This window comes from Thunnus albacares, chromosome 22, assembly GCF_914725855.1.
Source record: "Thunnus albacares chromosome 22, fThuAlb1.1, whole genome shotgun sequence".
Classification (NCBI taxonomy): domain Eukaryota; kingdom Metazoa; phylum Chordata; class Actinopteri; order Scombriformes; family Scombridae; genus Thunnus; species Thunnus albacares.
In genome coordinates this window covers 4,357,249-4,384,062 of record NC_058127.1, presented here as the reverse complement: position 1 = coordinate 4,384,062, position 26,814 = coordinate 4,357,249, and the positions used below count along the sequence as shown (strand labels likewise).

General features: G+C 40.1%; 2 protein-coding genes across 9 annotated transcripts in view; one reads left to right on the top strand and one right to left on the bottom strand.

Moving 5' to 3' along the window:
- Positions 1–26,277, bottom strand: part of LOC122974260 (butyrophilin subfamily 2 member A1-like) — a 90,707-nt gene extending 64,430 nt beyond the window's left edge. For 2 of the 7 annotated variants that reach the window (XR_006400270.1, XR_006400271.1), the window contains exons 1-6: positions 25,736–26,277; positions 25,367–25,437; positions 24,548–24,631; positions 15,039–15,120; positions 13,449–14,241; positions 8,137–8,230 (exon numbers count right to left, since the gene is read on the bottom strand). The gene's annotated coding sequence lies outside the window, so the exon portion shown is untranslated. Of the gene's footprint in view, positions 1–985; positions 1,331–8,136; positions 8,231–8,518; positions 9,328–9,353; positions 9,800–11,092; positions 12,054–13,448; positions 14,242–15,038; positions 15,121–24,547; positions 24,632–25,366; positions 25,438–25,735 lie in introns of those variants that run through there. The other 5 variants (XR_006400272.1, XR_006400268.1, XR_006400269.1 and 2 more) reach the window with 5 other exon arrangements.
- LOC122974070 (protein NYNRIN-like) lies at positions 19,146–24,413 on the top strand. Of its 2 annotated transcripts, none has more exons than XM_044341923.1 (2): positions 19,146–23,176; positions 23,386–24,413. In XM_044341923.1, exon 1 carries the CDS (start codon positions 19,269–19,271, stop codon positions 22,905–22,907), a length of 3,639 nt encoding a protein of 1,212 aa, XP_044197858.1. In that variant the 5' UTR covers positions 19,146–19,268; the 3' UTR covers positions 22,908–23,176; positions 23,386–24,413. The 2 variants fall into 2 exon arrangements, with proteins under 2 accessions (XP_044197858.1, XP_044197859.1); XM_044341924.1 differs by having other exon boundaries at positions 23,367–24,413.
- Positions 26,278–26,814: the final 537 nt, after the last annotated feature.

Here is a 26,814-nt window from a genome sequence, read left to right as displayed (position 1 = left end):
ACTGAAATTACAGCAGCTCTCAAGTGATCACATGATTGATCACATGAAGGAATGGCCAATCAGAGATATGGATTGACAGTACATCTGCTTTATTGTAGTTTTTTTCCTACAGTCATGCTAGGAGCTCTGTGAGACTGTAGGTACAGTGATGCATTGAGCTAAATGCTAACATGCTTATGTTTAGCAGGTAAAATGTTTACCATGTTCATCATGTGAGTTTAACGTGAGCCCTCACCCTAACAGCTGAGGCTGATGGGAATATCATTTTGCAGGTATTTGGTCAAAAACCAAAGTATTGGATGAACTGAAATTTTGACCTAATGGTGAAAAAGTCTGAGGATCACCAAAGTTATTAGTATATATCCTGAAGGGAACATGAATGTCTGTCATATAGAACAACCAGTAGGCTATTGGATTTTTGAGGCCAATACTGAAATAAGAATTTGATAGTTTAAAATATCTGATAAGGATATATTGGCTGTAGTATTTATTTACATTAATACATAACATGCACAATCAACAATCTTGATTATAATCTGTTAAATTTATTTAGTTTTTTAAGAATTGTGACCAAGATACAAACATTACTGATGTTTTACAGTCTAAAAATCAACTTGTCAGTGCTCTCTGGTAGACAAACTACATCATGATGACACTGCTACTAACCTCAAACCCAGTTCAATCAGACAGTTGTTGTTTTTGAGCACACAGGCTTTCTTGGTGCTGTTGAAGCCATTGCACTGTTGCTGTGTGACTAAGACAAATTTCCTTTGGCGGGAAATAAGGATTTATTTATAAAATTGAGGCCTATTGTGTTGCCTAATGTTTGTGCTTTCACTCTTGTGTGTACTTTGTCCTTAAGGGGCCACCGTATCAAACAGTGATGATAAGCTACATCAACTACACTGCCACATGTGGATTTTTGTCTGCATTTGCTGGCTGAAAGCATGTAGTCTTATGTAGAGTTAGTGTCCTTATTACTTACCAACAATGAGACGAACATTGCAGCTGATTGGTTGCTTTTCGCCAATTTTAACAGAGCAGGTGTAGTTTCCACCATCAGTTGTATTAACTGATGAGATTTTCACTGCAAGGTTCCCTTTGCCTAGTTCCCCTACATCAAGAGTTGCTCTGTTTTTGAATTGTTCTACTTGATCATCAGGAGACAAAGCTTTATATCTGTGAACCACAACACTGCGAGAACCATTGAATTTCCATTCAACTAATTCTTCTGTCACATCATGTTTGGACTCAAAGTGGCAGTCTAAAGTGACGTTGGCTCCGACTGCAGCTTTAACCGGCTCAGATGGGCAATTGATGGTATCATTGCCTGTAACAACACACAATAATAAATCCTTTAACACAAACAGGGTCATACTCAGGTCCTACCTGTTTGGTGGCACCTGGGTGTTGCCTGATGTCCTCCTGCTATATCCCTCATATATGTTATTATTTATATATAATTTTGTCATCCTGTTTTTCCCATACTGTAATTTTGCTATTTACTTTATTCTGTACACACATCTATTTCATCTGTGTCTGTTCTGGGAGAGTGATCCCTCCTCTGTTGCTCTTCCTGAGCTTTCTTCCATTTTTTCCCTGTTAAAGGAATGTTTTAGGAGGAGTTTTTCCTTTTCTGAATCGAGGGTTTGAAGACAGGATGTTGTATCGCTGTACAGATTGTAAACCCCCCTGAGCCAAGGCTATATTTTCCTCACAAACAGTTTCTTAGAACCTGCAATAACGTATAATTACTAATCATTTCTTTTGTCTTTTTGGCCACCTAGGGACAGTGGAACAAGCTGTGAAAACAACACTGGGATATTATCACCTTTTAAGTTGATATGGGAAACATATTAGCAAACATCTTTGTTTTATTTAGCAGTTACAGAGCAACATCACTCCTCATTTGAACCAATATTTCTTAATAATCTTAAATGATCTCATCATTTTAATTGTCACAGTGTTTCCGGTAAAATCTTTAGAGTTGCCACGTTTGTTTTCTGCAAAAAGTGTGTTATTTTAATGCAGAGTGAAAGAGTGAGAGATAGTGGATACCTGACCTGATGGACTGGCAACCATCCAGCTGTCACACTAGAGATGTTGCCTATGTGAGATGACTGAAACATGGCAGATTCCACATGGATGTAAATGTGTGGTAAAAGTGTATTAGAGGACCACTAAAGACTCTGTACATGTGTTTTTTTTTTAAATTATTCATAATTTCATATTATCATTTATAGTTTTTATTCAAACTCTCAATTTGTGTTTCCTCATATTTTGAACTTTTTCAGTAACAATGCCAGTAAAACATGGACGCGTATTACATTCCCCAAAGGAAAAAAAAAGTTTAAAAGTTTTGATACTGTTCATACTGAAATCACATTCAAACATTGTTTATGTCTTTCAGTAAATAAAAAATGTTCTTATGGTGGGCATCTTCCCCTAATTATGACTACTTGATGTTTATTGTGAACCATCAGATTAAGTGACCTGATTGGGAATTTCAGTCAAATGTTTTTAGCATCATTTATTTTGTGTTCTGATATCTGTTATTAAATGGTAGCATCTTTATATGGGGCACAAATTTTGGAAGCTTGTAGCCCATGTATCCATGAAGCACCCCATCCTACTGGTTTGACTGGTCCTCAACAGACAAACAGTTGCATAATGTTGGCAAACTAATACCTTTCTCATTATCACGAGAAAACGATCTCATGATTCTCGTAATTATGAGATATATGAAGTCATATGAGATACTGGGGTCAATTAGGCAACGACATAAACCTTTTTTTTCTTTGCTGAGTTCAATGCACTTCCATACTTTGCTGGCATTGTGATGACTGACTATACTTAAAATGTTTAAAATAAGATGAAACACAAATTGAGAGTTTGAAAAAAATATAAATAATAATGTGAAATGATTAATAATAACAGAAAGAGTCTCCAGTGTCTCGGGTCTCTAAAACAGTACCTCTGTTGAGGTTAAATATTAATTGTGTTTTTGTTGAATACAACATCAGTTAGTTGATTCTATATAAATCTCAGGAGTAAGGTGTTAGCTAATCTGTGTTCATTGGTCAATAATGTCATTTCAGTATCAGATAACGTTTTGCAAAAATGCCCAAAGTATCAGAAACAGCGTCCATAATGAGAATGTTTTGTATTTAAAGCTGACATCAGTAACTTAATGTTTAGTAAACTAATGCTATCAGTCCTTCCACTTTCCCAAGCAGGAATCAATAGTAAAGCTGTTATGCACATTATTTATATGAATAGCCACAGATATTAGCATCATTATTAATTAGTTTGTTTGTTTGCGAATGCTGTCGTTATATCAGGAGAGTCCTGGTCGCAGCAACTTGGCCAGAGACACACAGGCAGGCGAAGCTACAGCCTGTCAGGTGTTTATGAGCTGATTAAAATATAAAAATAAATGTACGTTTTCAAGAGATTTATGGTTCATATTTGAGCATTGCTGTGGCTCTGGCATGAAACTCCATTTTTAGAGAAGAGCAGAAACAGAAGTTGGGGTGAAGTTTTAAAATGGCTTACAGCAGACAGTTGGGCAACACAGCATAGTGAATATCTTTTAATCTTTAAAATTTTGTTGTAAGTGCCCAAACATATTACATAAAGAAACCATTTTGCAGAATGAGGGTTGATTACAGTAGCCTATATAACTTGATTGTGATTGGCCAGTGAGCCCAGTCCGGAAGCATGCACGCAGCGCACTCTGCGCACCCTGAATAACAGACAGAGAAGATAGGTGTTGTGCCAAAAAGTGATTTTCTGTTAGCCTGTTAACGCTGTATCGCCCCGTTTATTTACATTTACAGTTGTCTTTTTAAAAGTCATGTTGAGGAACTGACTAAAAGGCTTAAATTTAAAAAAAAGGCACTGCTTTTTAGAAATAAGCAACAAGCAAAGCCTCTCTATTAGCAGTAGGTTGCAGTTTGTACAGGCAACATTTTTATCAGTGCTACTACGCAGATGTAATTTACATGCATGCTGCTGCCCATACTCTCAAAACCCTTGATTCTGTTTATCAATCAATCAAACAATTTTTATTCATATAGCGCCAAATCACAACAAAAGTCATCTCAAGGCACTTTTCACATAGAGCAGGTCAAGACCATACTCTTTAATTTACAGAGACCCAACAATTCCCACACAATTATCACAATTCTCTTTATATAGATAGATCACTGTATCTTCTATGAGAGGGTCATCACTTGCCACTTGAAGGGAACAATACCCAGTTTACCTTGGATATCTGAGTGTTTCCCATACATTCATTTATTTGTGGCGGCCTGCTAAAATAAAACTTTTCCCACCAGAAATTGATTTTCTATTTTTGGAGCTGCACACCCCGCTCTCATGCTCTCCCTCTTGAATACACAAACAAACAGATGCAGATGCATCTGCACAGTGGCTTGTTCTGCACACAAACACCCTCCACTGAGCTTCTACCCCGCAGTCACATCACGCCATCTATCCCCACTTAGAAACCTAAACCCCATGTCTAAACCATAGTCTAGACAGGAAATGCAGCGTGAGCAGCACGTCAGCACAGCAGCAGCTCTGTTGGAAGCGCTCACAGCCCAATACTCGTAGTGATGCACGTAAAATGAAGGTAAATAGCCTTGAAGCGCAACTGACCGCTTTAGGTCGCGGTTATGTCCGTGAGACACGGCTGAGACGCAAGCCTGCACGTACAGACAGCTGCATAGATTAAAATGAGAGCCTATCTGTTGCGCTTTGTATGGCAAAGCATGTGAGACTTTAGGGTGCATTTGAGTGCATTTCGTAAACCCAGAAATGTAGACTTGAAAGGCCCTGAAGGTTGTTTAAAACTGGAAAGTTTCTATTTGTTTCTTATTTTCCTTTGTTGAAATACACACTTCTGTCATTACTTTCTTGTTTATTCACTACTGCTTTTTCCCAGTTCGAGTCCCAGTGTGGGGACCTCCTCCGTAAGGTAGTTTATTCATAAACACTTATTGTAACGCTTCGATTTTCTACAATTAAAAGTGTAATAAGAACAAAAACATTATTTTAAAGCCTTTTTAAAATTTAAATACAAATAATTTTGCTGCCTCAACAAGTACAGATACAAATACAAATACAGGGCTGTCTGAACATCCCTACTATCTATCTATCTGTATTGATAAGCTTATTCAAGCATTAATGAAGCAGCACATGCAGTCTGCATAGTGCTGCTGAAAAACTATAGAGCTACTTTTACAGAATGATGTTTATTAAATTGTAACTCTAAAATATGTGGGTGATTATACCAGGAGAGATGAGAAGCCTTTTTGTGGACCCAATGTGTCATGGTCTTGTCACAGTCTGGCTCTGTGTTCCTTACTTGTAATTCTCCTCTGTTCCACCAGAGACTTTCAGCCTTTTTCTCCTTGTTAAGAGTGGACTAAGTTGGTGTAGGCTGTTGATGTTTATTTTCAGTCAATGGTAGCGCTCAAGGAGTTATTTCAAACCCAGCTGAAGCATCCGTTGATGGGTAGAGTTAAAATGTTAAAGCTGAGGTCTACTGAGAGAATATATATATCCATATATAATATATATATCCTGCCCCTCGGTGGCGCTTTTTAAAGAAGCGACTAACGTTGACACCGAACTTCATTGGAAAAAAACGACAATTTACAACAATGATTGGTGATGGATCGCATGTTAACTACTCATATAAGTTACATTTTTACTGAAATAAGTCCACATTAACCTTAAAAATACTTTAAACATTAAACATTGGTGCCTAGTGTTACTTTATTTTTGAAATATCATCCCTGTTGCTTGTCCTACACCTACAAACAAGGCCTATTTTAAATTGTATGTTTTTTAAGGGTGTTCAGCATGAGCGTTGTTAAGTTCAGAGGTTCAGACTGTTCAGTTGGGGGCGTGGTTTCAGCTCCTTCAGTGGACACGGCATCAGCGTTTCGGAGCTCAGAATACTGATTATTTTTCCATGATTTTGCAACCTAATTTTATATACTTGGCAATTTTTTTTTAATCAGTCAAATTTGGTGGTGTGAAAAAACTCAGAACACATATTTATTATTGCTTTACACAGACTTTAAAGGTTCCACTACTATTGTTTCCCAGTACTGTGCCCTAGATGTATTCAGTATTTACAAAAATTCTTACAAGTATAAGTTTTGTCTCCTTTCCCCTAAAACACAGTTGTTCCTCACTTTATCTCCATTGTCCTGCTTTCTTCCACTTGTTGTTGCAGCTGAAATATCAGTTTGTCTAGTTAGGTGAGAAAGGCTACTAGATACCAGACACAGTATTCTCTTGCGGTCCAGTTGCCTTTAATAAATTAAATTAAATAAATTAAACTAAAGTGTATGCATACATCTCTGCAGCAAGAGGGGAGAGCCTTAAATAGCTCACAGACACTTTATACTTTCAGTTTCTGACCAAAACAACCACAAGCATCAGATATGCATTCACACACCACTGTCTGCAGACACCCGTTTCCTGTAAGATAATCAAGATAATTCGATATATGGTGTCATACATGTATCATGCACTTCAGATAACCTTTTCTATTTCCTCTTTCCCACCAGACGAGACACTCAATTTGTCTACACAAGCAAAATGCGAGACATCTTGGTGAGACATCTTAACAGAATCATTTGGTTACAGCGAACTATGTGGTTAATCATACTATGTCAAGAGTGCACGATGTTCTTTTGATTTTTTTTTTGGATTATGTGATCACCCACATTGTTTTTTCACTCCACTTCCACTCGACACCCACCAGTCCAGTCAGCCAGTGACATTGCTCTGTTTTACTCGCTCTCTAAGAGTCCAGCCCCGTTACGTCCTCATACTATCTGACGCAAAGAGTGAGTTTGCATTGTGTTCCCACATGCAGCTGGGAGAAGAAACTTCTTCTTTTCCAAGGAAACCATCTGGTATCCAAGTCGGCCGAGGCTGGGTGACTTTGTTCTCTTTTTTATACTTATTTGACTGAGGCTTTGGGGTTGTATGGATTGAGTGAACAGAACTTCCGTTCAAGAACCACCATTTCATCTATAGATGGATTTGTGTTGTTGTGTTGACAGAGCAGGAGGGGGAGGGGATTGTTCTTGAAAAGTTCATGCCAATAAAGCCCTTTGAATTGAATTGAATTGGATTTAGAGAGAGATAATGGAGATATGTCTCGCTGCTGCGTTTCCAGGTTTTGCTCATTACTGATCATAATTGCAAATGATGATACAAAGAATAACAAAACTGCTTCTATGGTAACCACAAAACAATTAATTTAGACTCAGCTTCATCTGAGACTGGCCTTGATTTATCAAAATGTGTAGATGTCCCTGGCCAGTAAAAGAGACTCAGCTTTTCAATAAAGTTAAGTATTTCTATGACGTCATGTCACATTGCCATACCTTAGTGTTTCCTGAAAAACGCCCCTGGTCCGAGGAAACGCAAAGAGGGAAGATATCCACTTGATATGACTAACTCAGACTGCTGAAGCTGAATATAAGCTTCACATCAACTTTTAAATGACTGTGTGGACACACTGTGGATTTTGGCCTCCATCACTTACATTGAAAGCGCATTTGAAGGGGATCTTTTAACAGCCAGTATGAACAGGAGGAATGACATATCTGTGCCTTAAAACATATGAAAATTGTGAACTTAAGCTCCTTAATACCAAATCTGCGTAAACCATTACCTGAGAAAAATCTGTTTCTTTAGCTGCTAAATGACAGATAGTCGCTAGTATATTACACTAATCTATAGAAAGTCCACAGATCCCCCGCAACATTCACTGTTCGTTGCTGCTTTGAGTACACAGCAATAATCCAATAATCTCTCATCTACAGCATTAAGGCAATGTTTACAGTGATTTTAGTGGGAGAATCAACCTTAAAAACTATAAAAATGAGGGGAATAAAATGTCAGAAGGATGTGCCCAACCCCGATTTACCTGATGAATTATGCCATGAGTGCTGAAACCAGGTGCCACCAAAGTTCAATATATATATACACATGTACATATATACACACACACATATATATACACACACACATATATAAACAGCTCATAAGTGAGTAAATGAAACCCATATCGATGTCAATTTTGATATAATTTAAGTAGCCTACCTGTGGCTGAGAGGAAAAAAAGAAGAAAGAACAGTCCAGTTTTCTTCATTTCACACTGCGTCAGTTAAAGCTCCAAGGTGTTGTTAATCTGCAGCTTGAACGATAATAACCATGAGAAACAAAACCTTAGGTGAGTTTATGAGTTAGCTAAGTCTCTCTGATGGCAGACTGTTCTTTTGGCTTTCATTTTAAGGTGCACACATATCTAAAAAGATAGCCACAATGTCACATGCTATTGGTTGGATGTGAACCAAGATGTAAAGCGTATAAACTGTGCGTGTGTGAGGGATGGAAACTAAACCACAGACCTGAGCATGTAAAAGATCTGAGACCTGAGAACCAGTTACATATACATAGGATCACAATGAGGACTCCAACTTACCAGCAGGTGATGGTCTTAATGATGGTCTTAAACTAGGAACAAAAATTGGACAAAACTAAGACCAATCTTTACAGTTGCAGTGTGAGCCTTCTTTTATTCACAATTGGATTGTTAATTGGATTTTACAGTTGTCATAATGTTTCGGTAAGTTTAATGTTATTTGGTAACAATACCTGCCCTGTTAGTTGGCTAATGTTAGCACAATTCTGCACTGCTCAGTGTTCCCAGCAACCTAGCTTCGCTTCGGTCCAAGTTAGCGGGGCTTGATTCCAGACTCCTTATTTGGAAGGTCAAGGCTCCAAACGGAAAAAATGGCATCGACCGTAAGCAGCGACTCAAAACTGGCTCCAATGCAAACCAATGGGTGACATCACGCCTTGCTCAGTCCATCTTTATATACAGTCTATATGGGTGACACTGCCCAGTCACTGCCCAGTCTCTCTCCAGAGGGTTGTTCCCCTCCCGGCCGCCGGAAAGCATCCAGGAAAGCAGAGCAAGAGAGGGGGATACTGAGTGAAGCCAACAGGGCATGAACAGTGACCGCATACGGGTCAGCCCCCAACTTAAAGAGCTCCCAGAGTACTGCAGTGTGACATAGACAACGGGCAGAGTTCAGAGCTCTGCCTGATTGTGTGAGAGTCTTGTACATCAGTACAACAGGTGGGCTGTCTCGTGTTTCTTTTACATTTTGTCTTGCTGGTTTACTTCACTGCCTGTAGAGTTCTTGTGATTCCCGTTCCCACTGGAGCAGAGGGAAACCCTGAAAACCCTCTGCATGTAAACAGAATATATGTGGAATATTCATTTTCATTTGCCATGTAAACAGCTTAGTAGGAGTATTGTCTTGTTCGGAATAAGGGCAAAAACTGGAATATTTTGTGCATGTAAATGTAGTCATTGACTACGGCAGGAGATGGATAACGGAGGACCGGTGTATATATAGTACTGGGACTGATGGGGTAATGAGCAGCAGGTGAAGACAACACAAGGAGAATAGCAAGAGGGGAGCAGGTGGGTGATGGAACCAGACAGGAAAGTCCAGGGGGGAACTTGTGGACAGGTGGAGAATGGCAAAGACAAGAGAAGAGAGGGTGGGGCCGAAGACAGGGACAGAGGCAAAAAGGGCAAAGGAAACATGACAGGGCCGAGGCATTAATTGTGCAGCTGGAGTTCTGACTGGGTGTCAGCGGGTTGCAGAATTGGCTGGACATCAGTGGCGTGGGCTGACGACACAGGATCTGGCTGGGTGTGGGCTGGGGCGGCAAACGGCAGGAGACTTTACTGGATATGAGAAGCAGAAAAGCAGAGGAGCTGGGCAGGACTAATTTAGTTGTTTAGTTCACATTAAACTAGAGCCCGACCAATACGTTGCTCGGCAGATATTAGCATACTTATTTTATTTAGATTTTTGTCTTGTATAAGTCTGTTTTGTGTAAAACAGACTATTGTTATTGACTTTCCTTTTTAAAGCATTGTTGCTCTGGAGACCAAACATTTTATTTAAAATACAAATAAAATCTAATCTTGTCCTGAACTGCAAAGAGTATTGATTAACTACCAGACCAATAATACCAATAATGAGCTTTCATAAGAGTAGTAGTAGGTTGTAGCTAAGATTCAAATGATACATATCTCTAATAATGATGGGATGAAAGTTCACCTACAGGGCACCAGCCAGTATTGCCACTGATAGCCTACTGTTGCCTTTCAAATGATAGGTAAAACAAGAAAACACTTGGATTATAGCTAGCTTTTCATAAAGCAATGCTTATTGATTCATTTACTAAATTAATCACATTATTGAGGTCTAACCAAGTAAAGATGTACACACAATACACTGACAAAACAGAGAAGCAGTCTAACGGTGTGTGGAAACCATGCAGACTATCATTTACCAGACAGAGAAAATGAAATCAGGAAGTGAAAAGATGTGGGTGCTGCTGCTGCTCTGGGCTCACGTTTGTCATGAGGTCAAGTATAATGAGGTTTTTATGAGAGGCCGACTAGGCCAAAAAAGAATACTTCACTTGCACATACATATATACCTATATACCGGTACTAAGCACTTTTGCATACATGCACACTCTCATGCATATACATATATGTACATACATTTTTGTGTGTGTGTGTGTATATATATATGAGTGAGAATGTATGTATGTGTGTGCATAAGTATGTACGTATTTGTATGGTTGAGTATGTATGTATCCGGAAGGCACCACACTTTAACTGGAAGTTGCTACCACAACATGGGAAGTACATCAAGTTGCAGTCGCAGCATGAACATGAAGGACGTTGAATGTCCAAATATGGTTCATGGGCTGAAGAGAGCCAATGAAGAGAGCGCGTTCAAAATTTGATGACGTTTACCTCGGCCATTCACTGTGTCCGTTTCCAACTTGGCGGCTGTGTCACAATCTTTCTCAAATTACAACAGTAAAACATGTTTCTGAAAACATTTAAGGCGAGAAATAGGCAATGCAGTATCAGAATCTTGATGCATATTTGATCAGCAGTGCCTAGCTTGACAGTTTGATCTGAGTTTTGTGAGCTGTGTGTTTGCTTTCTCCCCCCCCCCCCCCCAACTTTACTGAGTAAATGATACGCATATTTGTTTTGGTCTGAAGTGCTGGTGCTAGTGTGACATCTAGTGGGGCTGGATGTCGTTTATTGCAACTTTGATAACATTTTCAATTTAATTTTCTGCTATAGTATATTGTCTTCCTGTACAAGTGGGCTTGTTTTGGAGGAGGAACCGTTTGGACTCTACCATTGCTGCAAACCATGCCCAAACCATCATAAATTGTTGACAGCAAACATAGATGTATTATAAAGGCTCTTATACACTCTGATACGCTCTCCAGCAGAATGCCAAAACCATTCTCAGCAATGCGTCGGGCTCTGGAGAGGTGGTAGTTGAACACCCGGTGATCCTCTGGCAGATGTTTCCCAGGACTGGGATGAAGGAGAAAGGTTTTCATTGGAAAAGCCTCATCTGTTACTATCACAATTGCCACCAGTCCCAACTCTGGTGCTGAGGAAAGGGGCATGGTGCTGGTACATTCAAGGTTCAAGGTACCAGGTTGAAGGGCATGTCCTAGAGAGGCATTCGTGAAGATGCCTCCATCGCTGTTGCTGCCGGAGCCTCCCACATCGACAGCCAGAAACCGGTAGTCCACATCCACCAGAGCGAGGAGGACCACAGAGAAGGTGCCCTTATAATTATAAAAACGGGAGCCAGAATTAGCTGGTGCCTTAATACTACATGCTTCCCATCAAGTGCACTGATAAAATTAGAGAAATTCCATTTCTCCTGGAACCTCCTGGCAGGGTTCCTCCAGAGCTCCTCCGTTGAGACTGGCATCTGGGTTTCCCTCATTTGTGCCCAGATGACATCACAGTTGTCTTTCAACAAATTGGCTACAGTTGACACATCAAGACGGAAACTGGAGGTGATGGTTGTAAAAGAACCCCCAGTGCTGAGGAATCTGGGGGAGGTGGGAGGAGGTTTTCATCTTGGCCTAATAAACAAAATCTAAGAAAACAACTTGATACATATTTGTGCCAGAAGGTTATGATTTTTTAAAACTGATATTATTTTTTGACTGCACTATCTATCCATAATAAAAATAAACAATAATCTCATTCTCTCTATAAATAGAGGTAGACAGAGGCTAAAATTGGATCAGAAGCATGCATGACATTTTTTTGAAATTGCACTCATGTCCTGGTGCATACACTTGTTTATATTTCTGTTGATACATTATACATTGTTATATTGTTGTGGTATATAATTTGATATATTGTGAGTATACTGTTTACATTCACAGTCTCCTGCTAGAATGCTAAAATAATCATCCAGTAGGTGGCAATAGTAGACAGACTCTTCCTTATCAATCATGCTCCCTCTTGATGAACTGCTATAGCCCTGCAACAATCAATAGCCTCTAATCTACTACCGCCATCTACTGGACTATTGTTTCAACAGTCTAGCAATATACCAAGTTTACAATGTAACCACATTATGGCAAATTATATAGAGGTCTGCATACCTGACAAGCGGGAGATCATGGACAAATTCGAGCTGCTGTTAGACCATATTTGGTGACCCATCAGATTCTGTGACCTGCAGTGTTGGAAGAAGTACTCAGTTCCTTTGCTTAGGTTAGAGGATCTGAGTAAAAGGCCTGCATTTAAAATCCTACTTAAGTAAAAGTATATAACTATTACCAGCTGAATTTACTTGAAGTACTAAAGTAAAATTACTAATTTTGCAGAAAATTGGGCTGTAAATGATATATTAACAACATAATTAACACTGATGAGTCAATGATTAAGCAACATGTAAATAGACTTCTATTACTTAATAGGATTTTACATTCAGGATTTTTACTTGTAATGAAGAATTGATACTTTTACTTAAGTAAAGGATCTGAGTACTTCTTCTAGCACTGCAGGTCACAGAATCTGATGGGTCACAAATAGGAGTTCATTCACCTAACCTAAATATAGCCTTATTGTAGCCTAAATATAAATGATATCACTTCACAAGTTGCTCTTTTAGTGGACAGCCGGTTAGAAGAGATTTGGATTTATGTTCATCTCAAAGTGAGCCTTTCATCATTCATGCAGTTGGATGCAGTGTTTTTTGTTTTCATGAAATAACTGGCCTGTGCCTGGCTTTACAAAAGTGATGTAAACAATGTATCAACAGATTGTACAAAGAAAAATAAAGAATAATAAAAGTAATGGCGGAATATACTTGATCTGTAATGACTGTCTAGTTAAAAAGAGGGTGATATGATAGATAGATACATTGATAGATAAGGCGGTGTTTTGAAAGACTTTGTTCTTATAGTGACAAGCTTTAATATAAATATTTTAATAGATCTGCGTAACTTAGTAGCTTTTATGCTATACAACAACTTACCTCAGACAGACTGACAGATGCTGCTCTGGGTCAATAAGATCCCGGTAGTTGGTGATATGGCACTATCATCCCCAGGAGGACGTCAAACTGTCCCACCGGCATCCTAAAATATGTCCGGAACTGGCCATGGAAGAGCTTCAGCTCCTGTATGAGGCAGTGGAACTCTCCTTCTCTTTCTCTACCTTGTAAAGTGGGATGTACCCAAAATCTCCTCTTCTTTTGTCAAGTGAGGAGGATGAAGGGCCTTCTCTAGCCATTTCAGTTTCCTAGGTGAGATTAGGATTTGGTGCCCAACTACCAACTACCTGTTAGTAACATCCAAGACACTGGCACTTGGTTATTTATAGATTACACTGGATAGATGTCATGTACCCAGAATGTTCTGGACTGTTCCTCTGGGTTTTGAGTATTTCACTGCAATTTTTCCAGTCATTAAGTCCATTACTGATTAGTTTGTAGCTTTTTGTGAGAACAGCTTGCAGCAGAAGCAGTAAAGACTTTTTTTCTTGGAATATAACACCCAACTTCTCTTGATTTTCTCTCCATTCACTAATTTTCTGTAAAAGTGGTAGTGATGGGAACTTCTCCCATCCTCTCATTTTGGAAATGTAGAGTCTTATTTTACCTGATATGATCTCTGCTGACTAACTCCGTCCTCATCATATCAGACAGGATCTATAGCTGCTGCCTTGATGGACTCACATACTTCAGGATCTGTTCCAGTTGATGGTGTCTGCAGGCTGTAGAGTAGCAGTGAATGTTGTGCTTGTTGTTCCTTCACCTGCAGGCAAATCTAAACATACAAGCAAATATAGTTATTAATCCTTTAGTAAGAACACACAATGATTCATAAATTACAACACATTAGGCAATAAACACATCTAAAGCACAAATTATAGATAACGGTTGACCAGAACTGTTCAATTACATGAGTGAAAAAAGGTCAAGTTTCCAGGTTTAAATTATTTTTGATGGGAATAAGTTATTCTAGCTTTAATGTGTCCTGTAGAGAACTAACAGTCTAACAATGATTAGTATTTAAGTTAGCTATGTTCCCTTTCTTAATATAGAAATGATATTTATGATTCAATATATTTTATTGCACTAGTGTCACCATGACAATGCAAATATGTAAGAAACCATTTAATAATGGATCATATTGGTATTTGACTTGAAACTTTCTTAAATGGACCCATAGTTCAGTGTAGTTGTAGCTCATTTGAATTTTTTTTATTAAAAAAAAGTCCAGTAGGTGGCAATACTGCCTAAAAATGAATGAAAAAAATGAATGAATGAAAATGAAAGAAACAGAATCTGTGTGTGCAAGCTGTAGTTCCCATGGCTTTCTGTTATTGTTAAGGGTTAGAAAATGGTTATAGGTTCGGCCAAATTACTGGCATAATAAAAATAGATTCCCCAGCATCCATTTGTGGAAAATGGAGAAAACATTCCACATGTACAGGATGAGTTACGTATGTTCATAACTGACTGTGAATATTTAATAGAATTATAGCAGAAATGTGTCTGGATTTGACCATATTAACATTATTTACATAACTGCAGCTGTAACATACAATGAACAGAACTCACCTGCTGCAGGCTGTGTTTCACTGCAGGTAGCTGGAGTGTTTGATATCATGTTAGATGTTTTTGACCTGAAGCTGTATTCAAACTGCAGAACATCCAGACTGTTACACCACTGCACTAAGTCCTTTGTCTCATTCTACTGCATATAAAGTAGCACTGTACAAATAAACTATATTTAATTTGACTAAGACCTACATTTAATTAGTAACAAGGCATAACTGGTGCAGTCAATAATAATAATAATGATAATAATAATAATAATAATAATAATAATAATAATAATAATAATAATGATAATAATAATAATAATAATAATAATAATAATAATAATAATAATAATGACTGTTATGGATATTCCATAACTGACCAGGACAACAGAATGTCAAGCTGTACTCTTCTGTTCTCTCAAACAGAAGATAACACATGTTGTTTAATAAACCAGGAGCCTCACAGGCGAACCAAGGCCAGAATGCAGGTCATCATCAGACGCAACAAGACAAACCAAAGATACAGATTTAGGTCATAGGTTTATGATTCGGAACTGACGAACTAGTTTCTATGATTGGCTTAAAGGCTGGTTTTGGACTGTGAGGGCGAGACGAGTTTGGGGACACCGTACGAACAGGAGGTGTCCCTTGAGTCGCTCTCCCTTGCAAGGTTCTTCATTAAAGTTTTCCCAGAATCATCATACGAAGTTTGGTTTGGTCTTCTCTTCTTCAAACTGACAACTGCCAGTGCATCAGCTCCGAAAATCCACAACAATTTGGCGTCACGAACAGGATTTCAACACAACAAAGACGTGGTAAGTGCATAATTTTATTTTATTATTGTGCCTTACCATGTCTGCGTTTGACGAAATCACAAAGAAACTGTGCATCACTTTCACTTTAAAGGTGGTCACAAAGTGAACAAAAAAGAAAGCAAAAAGCTGATGGTTAAAGAATCTAAACACATGAAAATGTGTTGAAACTGTGCAGTGATAAGCAGGTGCAAAGCATGTGGTTGTGAAGAGGTAAAAAAAGGCAGAGTTGAGTGAGTCTTAACTCCTGCAGTGCCACAAAAGTGGCTGGGATTTCTGGGCTAGCTTCGGGCTACGTCCGGCACAGGGGGACCCACCTGAGGTTTAAACTATAGAAAAGACGTTTTCGGGGTAGGATTTGGCCTATTTCGTTTAAGCCAAGATCGGGGATCATCCACTCTGTGTCCTGTGAGAAATGTTTTTCAGACTTGGGATTCTAAGTCCTAGAGTCGGGCGCCGGTAAAAATTTTTTCAAACAATAAACAGTGTACACAAGACGAAGAGTTGCTTCGTCGGTTTGGCTTCAGATCACTGCTATTGCACCAGGAAGAGAGGTGTAAAAAAAAAAAAAAAAAAAAAGAACTTCGGTGATGCTGGGAAAGTTTTGATGTGTCTGTTTTGTGTTTGATGTGTTTGTTTGTGTGATGTTTTTAATGTAAATGTGTTAAAATGGGCAACAACACGTCTAAAGCAGTGAGTAGAACACAATCTACTACAAAATTAATTCATTCACCAAAACACAAGAGAAAGAACAAATCTGTTTCAGTAGGAAACAAACGCACCAATTCAGAAGTAAAAGGTCAATCTGCCATTGATAAGCTTCCCGAAGCAAACCCCCACACACTCACAGATGCACAATATAGAGCGATGTTTTCTCCACAATCTCCGGCGGGAGTTGTTGGTAGATTGAAAGGATGGACTTTTGTGTTTCCATTTTGAATCAGTGGACAGATGGCGAATGGCCATACGAAGGAGCGTTTGATAGAGATAAGCTTCAGATTGCTGAGTACAATGTTAACCCAGATTTTGGAAATCCATCTTGGGATAGTGCGTATATGAAAGATTGTGTAAATGTGTGGTTAACTGTTGCTCGTCAGAGGTGTGGAGTGAGTCTGGATGAAAAAAGAGTTGATCGTTTTTCTGATGAGTTCAGAGCAGCAGTGGAGAACTGTGTTAAATGTGTGACAGCATGTCACTTGCCTATGTTGGAAGCAGAGTTGCAAACCAGAGCTACAGAAATGATGAAAATTAAACAGAGGCATGGTGAGAATGTGAAGGCCATTTCCAAAGCTATCATATACGGTTGGGCAAAACGGCAAACTGATGCTCCCTCTCCACAAACTTTGTTGACCATTGTATCCAAAGCTGGAGTGCCTTTGCAAGAGTCACACACAAACAAAACAATGATTTCAATTTTTCCACAACTTTCACCTTCAAACCCCTTTTCAGCTGCTAACATGACTGATCAAACCATTTCACAACAAGCAAAGACTGACGATGAATTTCTCTTACTAGCCGCAGCTGTTGAGGGACAAAGACTACAGACTGAAGTAGAAAATAGAGAAGAGCAGATAGCAGCTAGAGAAAGGGAAAGAGACAGTCAGGCTGCTAGAGAAAGGGAAAGAGTTAAACAGGAAAAGAAAGATAGAGCCGACGAAGAAAAAGCTAGGAAAGCTGCAGAAAAAGAAAAGAAAGCTAATTTGTCATTCAAACAGGTAAAAAGCCAGAAAAGAAAGGAAAAGAAAAGACATTTAGCTGCCGTTGCTGAAGAAACAGAGATAGACACTCAGGACAGCTCAGGAGAAAGTGAGGTAGAACTTGAGTTACAAGGAGCCAGAGGTAAGGGGGAGGAGTCTGACACAGACCATAGTGACGACACAGAACCTGCAGTCAGGCCAAAGATGACACAGAGACGACCCCACACTGCAAGTAGCAAAACTCAGAGACGAGGTACAACTAGAATGACACATTCACATCTGGAAAGACATACAAGATCGAAAACTAACATTTTAGAGCCCCCTCTAAACATTACATCCACCTCAATAAATGCTCCAAAAATCATGGTTGGCAACACAGCTGTCTGCAAACCATGGACTCCTGCTGAGATAGTTGGAATGACACAAAATGCCCCCAATCCGACCACAAACCCAGATGAAAACTGGGGATGGTTAAGATATGTATGCTCTGTGTATAACTGTCTGATACCTGATGTTGAACAATTACTTGCTGGCTCATACAGAACGGAGTGGGATTTGTGCAAAGGTGAATTTCTTTTCCCTGCTCGGACAGAGGATGGCCAGTGGCCTCCTCATAGAACCATGATTGACTGGTTAAATGAAGAAGCAAAAACAGCAATAAGAAAATGTGCACGACAGCGCACTGACTTTAATAAAGTAATTCACTGTGTCCAAGATGCATATGAAACTGTACCTGAGTTTGTTAACAGATTTACACGTACTTGGGATAGCAATGCAGGAATAGGACGAGAAGGAAATGAATATTTTGTTGTTACAACCTTTGTGCAAAATCTAAAACCAAATGTTGCAGCTGCATACAAATTGTCTGTCACCGATTGGCAAACCAAAGACTGGAAAGCAACGGTAAACAAAATGATGGCGCTAGATAGGTGTGAAGTTTTTGCTGAAGACAAATCTGCCTCCTTCCCAAAACAAATGTTACAGCATGCGCGACAGGGGGGTGGACAACAGCATTTCAAAAACAATAACAAGCGAAAACCGGGAAAGTGTCACAAATGTGGGAAAGCGGGACATTGGGCTAATGAGTGTAGAAGTGGTCGTCGTCAGAACAAGCAAAATTACCCATTCCAGGATCACCAAACAAGGAATTTCCAACAAACAGCCCCCCTTGCTTTACCACAACAACAACAACAACCACTACCACCTCCTCCACATGTTGATAATGTGAATCATGGACAATATTACAATCAAGCATAGGGAGGCCATAGAGGGGCAGGATCAGAAAAAACATTTCCCATTCAAGCAGCTGTAATTCGACTTTCAAAAGATCCTTCAGAAGATCCAATAATGCCTGTTGAAGTAAATGGTAGTAGAGTTGACATTATGGTAGATAGTGGGGCCACAATTTCCACTGTTAAAGCTGATGAGCATGTATGTACACCAACACCTAATTTTGTCACCACCGTGGGTGTTTCCGGCGTTCCTGTTGTTGAGCCACTATCACAGAGAGCTAAAATAACTGTTGAAGGTTCAGATGTGCAACATTCTTTCCTGATTTCTGAGAAAAGTCCAATTAATCTCATGGGACGAGATTTACTTTGCAAGTTACATGCCACCATTCAATGCACACCTGATGGATTGTTTTTAAGCCTACCTGATGTGAAGGCTGCTCATGCATTTCAGTTTTTGAAAACTATTGCTGATTGTTTGTATTGTTGGTCATTGACTGATTTTAACATGGCTTCCAGTTTCACAGTATCTAGCATTCAAAAAATTGCTCAAATTTCACCAGCATGTGCAACACAGATGTCTGCCATGAGGCCTGTACTACAGTGTCACTGTACAGCAGCATTTAACCCCCCAGAGGTGTACAAACAATTAGCTGATGTGTTTTTGAATACACAAGAGGGGTTGGAGTGTGAACAATGTTTGTTTGTTGGTCCACAGGGATGTGCAATTCCAATTCGGTTATCTGACGCACAGCGCAAATTGGTTAATGATAAAGATTCATTTCCATACATCACTGTAGCTGTCTCTCCTGGCTGTGACCCACAACAGCTTGAAAGCATGGTGGCACAGTGCCAGGCATTGAGAGGAGCTGCGCAGACTCCTCAAACTCAAACAATAACACACTTGGGCCTTGAGCTGTACATGTTATCTTTAACTGAGCACATCCAGCTACCTCAGAGTAGGTTTGTTTTGCAACAACCACCCCTCCCCACACAGTATGGGCCTCCATCAGAGCTTTCAGAGGTTCCATCTATTTTATGGGCTAAACATAAAAACCATGTGGGTTTTGTGAATTCGGCTCCACCTCACGAAGTCACACTCAAACCTGGTGCTAAACTACCAATGGTCAGGCAATACAATTTGCCACACAAGTCAATTGCTGGTATTGAAGGTGTAATTCAGTCTTTACTGGATCAAGGTGTGTTGGTTCAAACAACAAGCCCATGTAACACACCCATTTTACCCATTCCAAAAGCAAACCGCCCAGATGAATGGCGTTTTGTACAAGATTTGCAAGCTATTAATAGCATTGTAGTGCCAACAGCTCCAATTGTGCCAGACACAAATTCGATTTTAGCTTCACTACCATCCAACTCAACACACTACACAGTCATTGATTTGAGTTCAGCTTTTTTCTCAATCCCGTTGCATCCAGATAGCCAGTATCTGTTTGCATTCACATTCAAAGGAAAACAGTACACCTGGCAGCGTTTGCCTCAGGGTTTTGTCGAGAGTCCTACAGTTTACGCAGCAGCAGTGAAACGGGACTTGGATGACCTCCACTTTCCAGGGGGCTCCACTCTCCTACAGTATGCAGATGACCTCCTGATAGCTTCACCATCACAGGAAGCTTGTCGAACGGACTCCATCTTGCTCCTACAGAGACTAGCTGAGTGTGGTCATAGAGCATCACTTGCCAAACTGCAATTTTGTCGGTCTGAGGTGACATACTTGGGTCATGTTTTGAAAAATGGACAGCGCCTGTTGTCACCGGAGAGGTTGAAACTGCTGGTTAACATGCCTCCTCCCACAACCAAGAAACAAATGCTCTCGTTCTTGGGGATGGCGAATTATTGCAGACATTGGATCTTTGAGTATGCTGCTATGGACTCTGTTTTGCGAAACGCCACACTGCAATCAGCTCCTCCCAAGGTGCAGTGGACTGAGGACATGAACAAAGCTTTTCAGGACCTGAAACATGCTCTCACCTTGGCTCCGGCATTGGGGCTGCCGGACTATCATCAGCCGTTCCATCTGCATGTACATGAACGAGATGGCTTTGCTACAGGCATTCTCGTGCAAAAACATGGGTCTCATTACCGTCCAGTTGCGTACTACTCCTCTCGACTAACCCCTGTGGTTCTTGGCATGCCAGGTTGCTTAAGAGCGGTCGCCGCCGTTGCCATCATGATTGAGAAATCTTCTCCAATTGTACTGGCTCATGACTGTGTTGTGCACGTTCCACATGCAGTACTTCACATCTTGAACACATCTGCTACCCAACACATGACAGCTGCACGTCGTTCAGGCTATGAAGCAATCATTCTTCATAGTCCACACATCACTTTAAAACGCTCACCTCCATTGAATCCAGCTACTCTCCTTCCATTGATTGACACAGATGATGAGCATGATTGCATCACAACTATTGACCTGTGTACATCCCCAAGGCCAGACTTGTTGCAGACACCAATACCCAATTCTGATTTGATTTTTTACACTGATGGTTCAGCTAGCAGACCATCTGATAGCACACATCTAGCTGGCTATGCAGTAGTTAACGATTGGGGGGTAGTAGAGGCAAAAGCACTGCCTCCAGGTACCTCTGCTCAAGCAGCAGAACTGTATGCTCTAACTAGAGCGTGTATTCTTGCTTCTGGTAAGGTGGCTACTATTTACACTGACTCAAGATATGCATTTGGCGCTGCTCATGATTTTGGCCAGTTATGGAAGATGAGAGGTTTTGTGTCATCTTCTGGAAAACCACTACAGCATCACACTTTGGTTAATGACCTGTTAGATGCTATTTTGCGCCCATCTCAGCTTGCAATCATCAAATGTGCTGCTCACACGAATGGAACTGATCCTGTTTCACGAGGAAATGCAATGGCTGACACTGCAGCCAAACAAGCGGCACTTTCCTCTTCCTCTTTGGTACTTCAATGTGCCTCCACACAACCTACCAATCCAATTCCAGTTCCTTCCGCTAATGATGTCGTGACAATGCAAAATCACGCTGATGACAGGGAGCGAAGTCTTTGGTTGCGTAAAGGTTGTAAAGTTGACGCGGAGTCTGGCTTGTGGCTCCACCCTGATGGTCGACCGGTTTGCCCTCGAGCTCTCCTTCATGTACTGGCACGTGTGACGCATGGTCCAGCGCATGTTGGAAGAGGGGTGATGAATGATGTTATTCGCTCACAGTGGTTTGCTCCAGGCATTACTCAAGTTTCACAAACACTTGTGGATAGTTGTATGATATGTCAACAGACCAGAAAAAAGAATAGCACAGTGAAACATGACCACTTAGAACCCCCATCAGGTCCTTTTGTAAATATGCAAATAGATTTTGTACATATGCCAAGCTCACAAGGCTTCAAATACTTGCTAGTCATAACCGACAGGTTCTCGAAGTGGGTAGAAGCTTTTGCAACGAAAAAAGAAGATGCAAGAACAGTTGTAAAGTGTCTGCTAAAAGAGGTAATCCCTAGGTACGGAGTGCCGCAGGGAATAGATAGCGACAGAGGTCCAGCTTTTGTGTCAAAAATCACTCAGGGACTGTCAGAAATCTTAGGATTTAAGTGGCAGTTACATGTTCCTTATCATCCACAGAGTTCAGGTCAAGTTGAGAGAATGAATGCAACTATCAAAGACAGATTGACCAAAACAGTCCTAGCCACAGGCCTGAAATGGCCTGATGCACTGCCGATTGTGCTGTACTCCATTCGGAGTGCACCAAGTGCAACTACAGGACTGAGTCCTCACGAGGTGCTGATGGGAAGACCAATGTCCACAGGGACAAGTCCCCCACTGACACCACACAAAGCTACTCTGCTTTGGACGGATGAGTTCATGACTGAGTATGTGAAAAGACTAACAGAGATTTTGAGAAAGTATCATTTACAGGTGGCTGACAGACTCCCCAAACCATCGGAAGAACCAATTCATTCCTTTCGAGAAGGTGACCTGGTATTAATCAAATCTCTGGAAAAAGTGTCTTTGTCTCCTAGGTGGAAAGGTCCATACCAGGTGCTGCTGACTACTAGGACGGCCCTGAAGGTCGAAGGCAGAGCAGAATGGATCCACGCCACAAGGTGCAGACTGGCCCCCCCAACCACTGGCGGAGGAGAGCAGAGCCCTGGCAGGTAACCGGATGGTTACTCCTTTTTTCTCTCCTGTTTAGTAGGTTCGGGCAGGGGACAGGTCAAGTCGGTCCAAATGAGAGAGAGACAGGAGTCTCTCTGATTCCAGGCGAAGGAGAGCGGAAAGGCTTTCCTTCTCATGACACAGTCGGTGCCATGAACCCAGTGCCCCATGGACAGGGGCGCCCTTTGCAGAATGATCCAGAAAATGCAGACCAAGAGCCAGATCTTGGACATACGGACAAATCAATGAGCCCATTGGGACTCTACAACACTGTAAGTCCTGACAAAACAGTGAGATACATTGACAATGCTGCAATGAGAGAGTCTGAAGAAAAAGAGTCAGAAAAGACTGATGGACATATTTTACCAGCTCTCTCCCGAGTTAAACGAATTGTGAATTCTATTGTTTTTAAATGTCCTATTGACAGATGTAAAATGAATGATTGTAATATTGCATATCCAGTTACTTTTTCTCGAGGTAGATGGCGGTGGTCTACATATGATAAAACACTGTTTGAGACGAAGCAGAGTTCATCCACGTCGACGAAGGAGGATGGATTCCACATCACCATGCATCGTATGTGCTAGTAACCTCTCCATGGTGATGGCCCTCTACTGTACGCAAAGTGCATGGGTTGAAGACTTCACTTTGTGATTGATTTGTTTTATTGTTATGATGTAATCAAATGTTTGTATGACTCCCCTTTAAGTTGCTAGGATTTCATCTAGTAAGAGGCAGGAAGTGTCTTGTCTTAGGTTGTTTGCGCATGTGACTGGTGACCTCTGTCAATGACCTCCTTTAACGCTTTGGTGTTCTAGGAGATCTTCTTTGAGGATTTGCCTCACTACTGCCCCTGGTGGTTGGAAGACAGAACTCATGGGTCACATGACAGTTGTTTTAAAGGGGTACATAAGAGGGGTTTTTTATCTAATTTACTGATTGTTTGCTTTTATTGTTATTGCATTATGTGTTTAAATGATTATGTGTTTTGATGATTTTACTTTTGATTTTGTTCAATGCAATTGTTGATTCTTGTATTACTTTTGTGTGAGAATTGTTATCTGTTGTGCGGATGTTGTTTCTACTCTGTTTGTGCCCTTACAGTCCACCAGTCCAGTCATAAATTGGTAATTTGTATTGATCTTTTGATCAATAAGAGGGGATTGTTATGGATATTCCATAACTGACCAGGACAACAGAATGTCAAGCTGTACTCTTCTGTTCTCTCAAACAGAAGATAACACATGTTGTTTAATAAACCAGGAGCCTCACAGGCGAACCAAGGCCAGAATGCAGGTCATCATCAGACGCAACAAGACAAACCAAAGATACAGATTTAGGTCATAGGTTTATGATTCGGAACTGACGAACTAGTTTCTATGATTGGCTTAAAGGCTGGTTTTGGACTGTGAGGGCGAGACGAGTTTGGGGACACCGTACGAACAGGAGGTGTCCCTTGAGTCGCTCTCCCTTGCAAGGTTCTTCATTAAAGTTTTCCCAGAATCATCATACGAAGTTTGGTTTGGTCTTCTCTTCTTCAAACTGACAACTGCCAGTGCATCAGCTCCGAAAATCCACAACAATGACAACATAACAGTGTATTATCAATTACACAGCGACCACAAATAACTGGCTGAACGTACCTGCTTCAGAGTTTGGTGTAGATGGGAGATCAGATGTAACTTCTCCAGCAGCTGGAGGCTTCTGCAGATGTTTCCTGAGAGCATCTGGACAATTATAGAGTAGATATTAGCCTGTTACAAGCAAACACATGTAGCTAACGACAAACACATGTAGCTAACGACAAATAAGTGCTGCAGCCTGTTGCAACAGCTGCGTTTAAGTTCAAACTTAGTTATAACATAAATTATTACTAAGTTGTGATTTATGCATCACTAAAATAAAATCTTGCACCACGGAGATCGGTTACAACATAACAACTAAATATTTACACACGTCTCTGGGGTAGGTGTCAATCATAACATGTCACAGAACTCACTCACAGTTTTTCTGCCACACAGCGTCATTTTTTCATGAATTGCTGCCATTTTACAACACAGTAATCCAGTATAGACTTAATTTATTGATATGATATTTCAATATTGATCTAGCTTACTACAATGTGCTACAATACCAAGTGGATCATGCAAGCTTACACATAGTTAGTGCAACCAAGTGCAGAAATCTACGTTTTTATGGATATAGTGTTAGTCATTATCACTGACATTGGTCTGAAATTTCAGCACAATGCCTTACGTTGTAGGAAGGAGCAGTTATCCAGACAGCTGCTACTGACTTGCCATTCAGATTCATATCCTTCATTCTGTAACATTATCTGAGTCCAGCAGCTATCGTAGCATCATTGTCTAGCATTAGCTGTATTGCTACTTAGCTAGCTAGCTGCTATAAATGAAACGTCTACACACAAAACGGCATTTTATTACTGACATAAGACGACATACCTCTATATTGGGCTTTCTTTTCCTCCTCCTCTTTTCTCCGTTTTCTTCCTTGCGCACCTGAAGGTTTGGACCTTTACATTATAAAAATAATGGACATAGCCACTGTGATGAATTTAATTAGCTACCGTGGTAACTCACCCACAGTTTAAGTTATCTCTCTTCCTGGAACAGAAAACCCTCATCTCAGGGTTGATGAACTCAGAGTTTTCACTAAACCCACTTTCTGGAATAAAGCCCAGGTATTGGACTCAGTGTGAGTAACATTTCTGCATTTTACATTACATTACATTTATAGTCAACACTGATGTCTTCACTTCTGCAAAACTCAACTAGCTTGTCTGTGTTGTTATGTCAGAACAACAATCTTACCTGCTGGGTTAGATAGTGGTGGCTCTCACTGTGGCAGATGAAGGAATCTGTTCAGCACAGATGATCAGATGACAGCTCACTCTAAATACAACACAGAAAAATCTTTAGTCACTGAAGGTTTCAAGTCCTAAATTTATATAACCACTATAGCAAAAGTGACTGGTGGAAGTTTTACAGATGAACCAATACACAAATACTCTTATATGATACCAGTTCCATTTTTGAGGCCACTCTCAAGTTTCAATTCCTAATGAATTAAAAAAAAATAATCATGTTACATAACTTTGACATATGGTGTGGCTCTATAAACAGAAAAACTATTTCAAAGCAGTACTAAGTAATGAAAACTAATGCATTGTCTAAATTAAAGTCTAAATGAGAAGGCAGTAGCCTGTGTAAATGGTAGTGTTTTCTTTGGTCAATTCCAACTGAAATCCTCATTGTCAAAGAAGAGGCATTTGGGTTTCCTGGGTCTCTTGTGGTGTTTTGGCATGTCCACTTTTAAAAGTTCCCGCTCAGCAGATTTCAGTGTAGACTCTCTTTCTACATTAATATAGGAAGACAGAATTTTAATGCCAAAAATCAACACCATTACAAGCTATAAAACACTGTATACTTGAGGGCTAACAGAATCATTTCAAAATGAATAATGTCACCCTTTATTGATATATTTCAAAAGTAGCCCTGTAAATCCAGGTAATGTACAGCTAGTTGGTCATGTGTGCACCCTGAGTGGTTTAGCCTATTTTGCAGGAAGGTACACTCAGCTATACTTTGCTAATTGCTAACAAGATTAATGTTTCACTATTAGCATGCTGGCATAAGAGTTTCCTAATTTACATTATAGTATTGTTAAAATTAAGAGTTGAACTTGCCTGCTAACTGAAGCACAATCAACTTGCCATGAGTTTACAGGCTTCTTGGTGTTAGCAATGTGACATTCCACAAAATATATGTTCTGGGAGTATATGTTGCATCAAAGTCAATTATCCAGTTTGTTGGTACGATGCTAATCGCATTTTTGTCTGGTCCCTTACTCCAAGAAACAAGGGCATACCTATATTTAGACATTTCAAACT

Excerpts from the sequence above, each read along its gene's own strand:
- LOC122974070 (XM_044341923.1), top strand. The coding sequence starts at position 19,269 with ATGGCTTCCAGTTTCACAGTATCTAGCATTCAAAAAATTGCTCAAATT.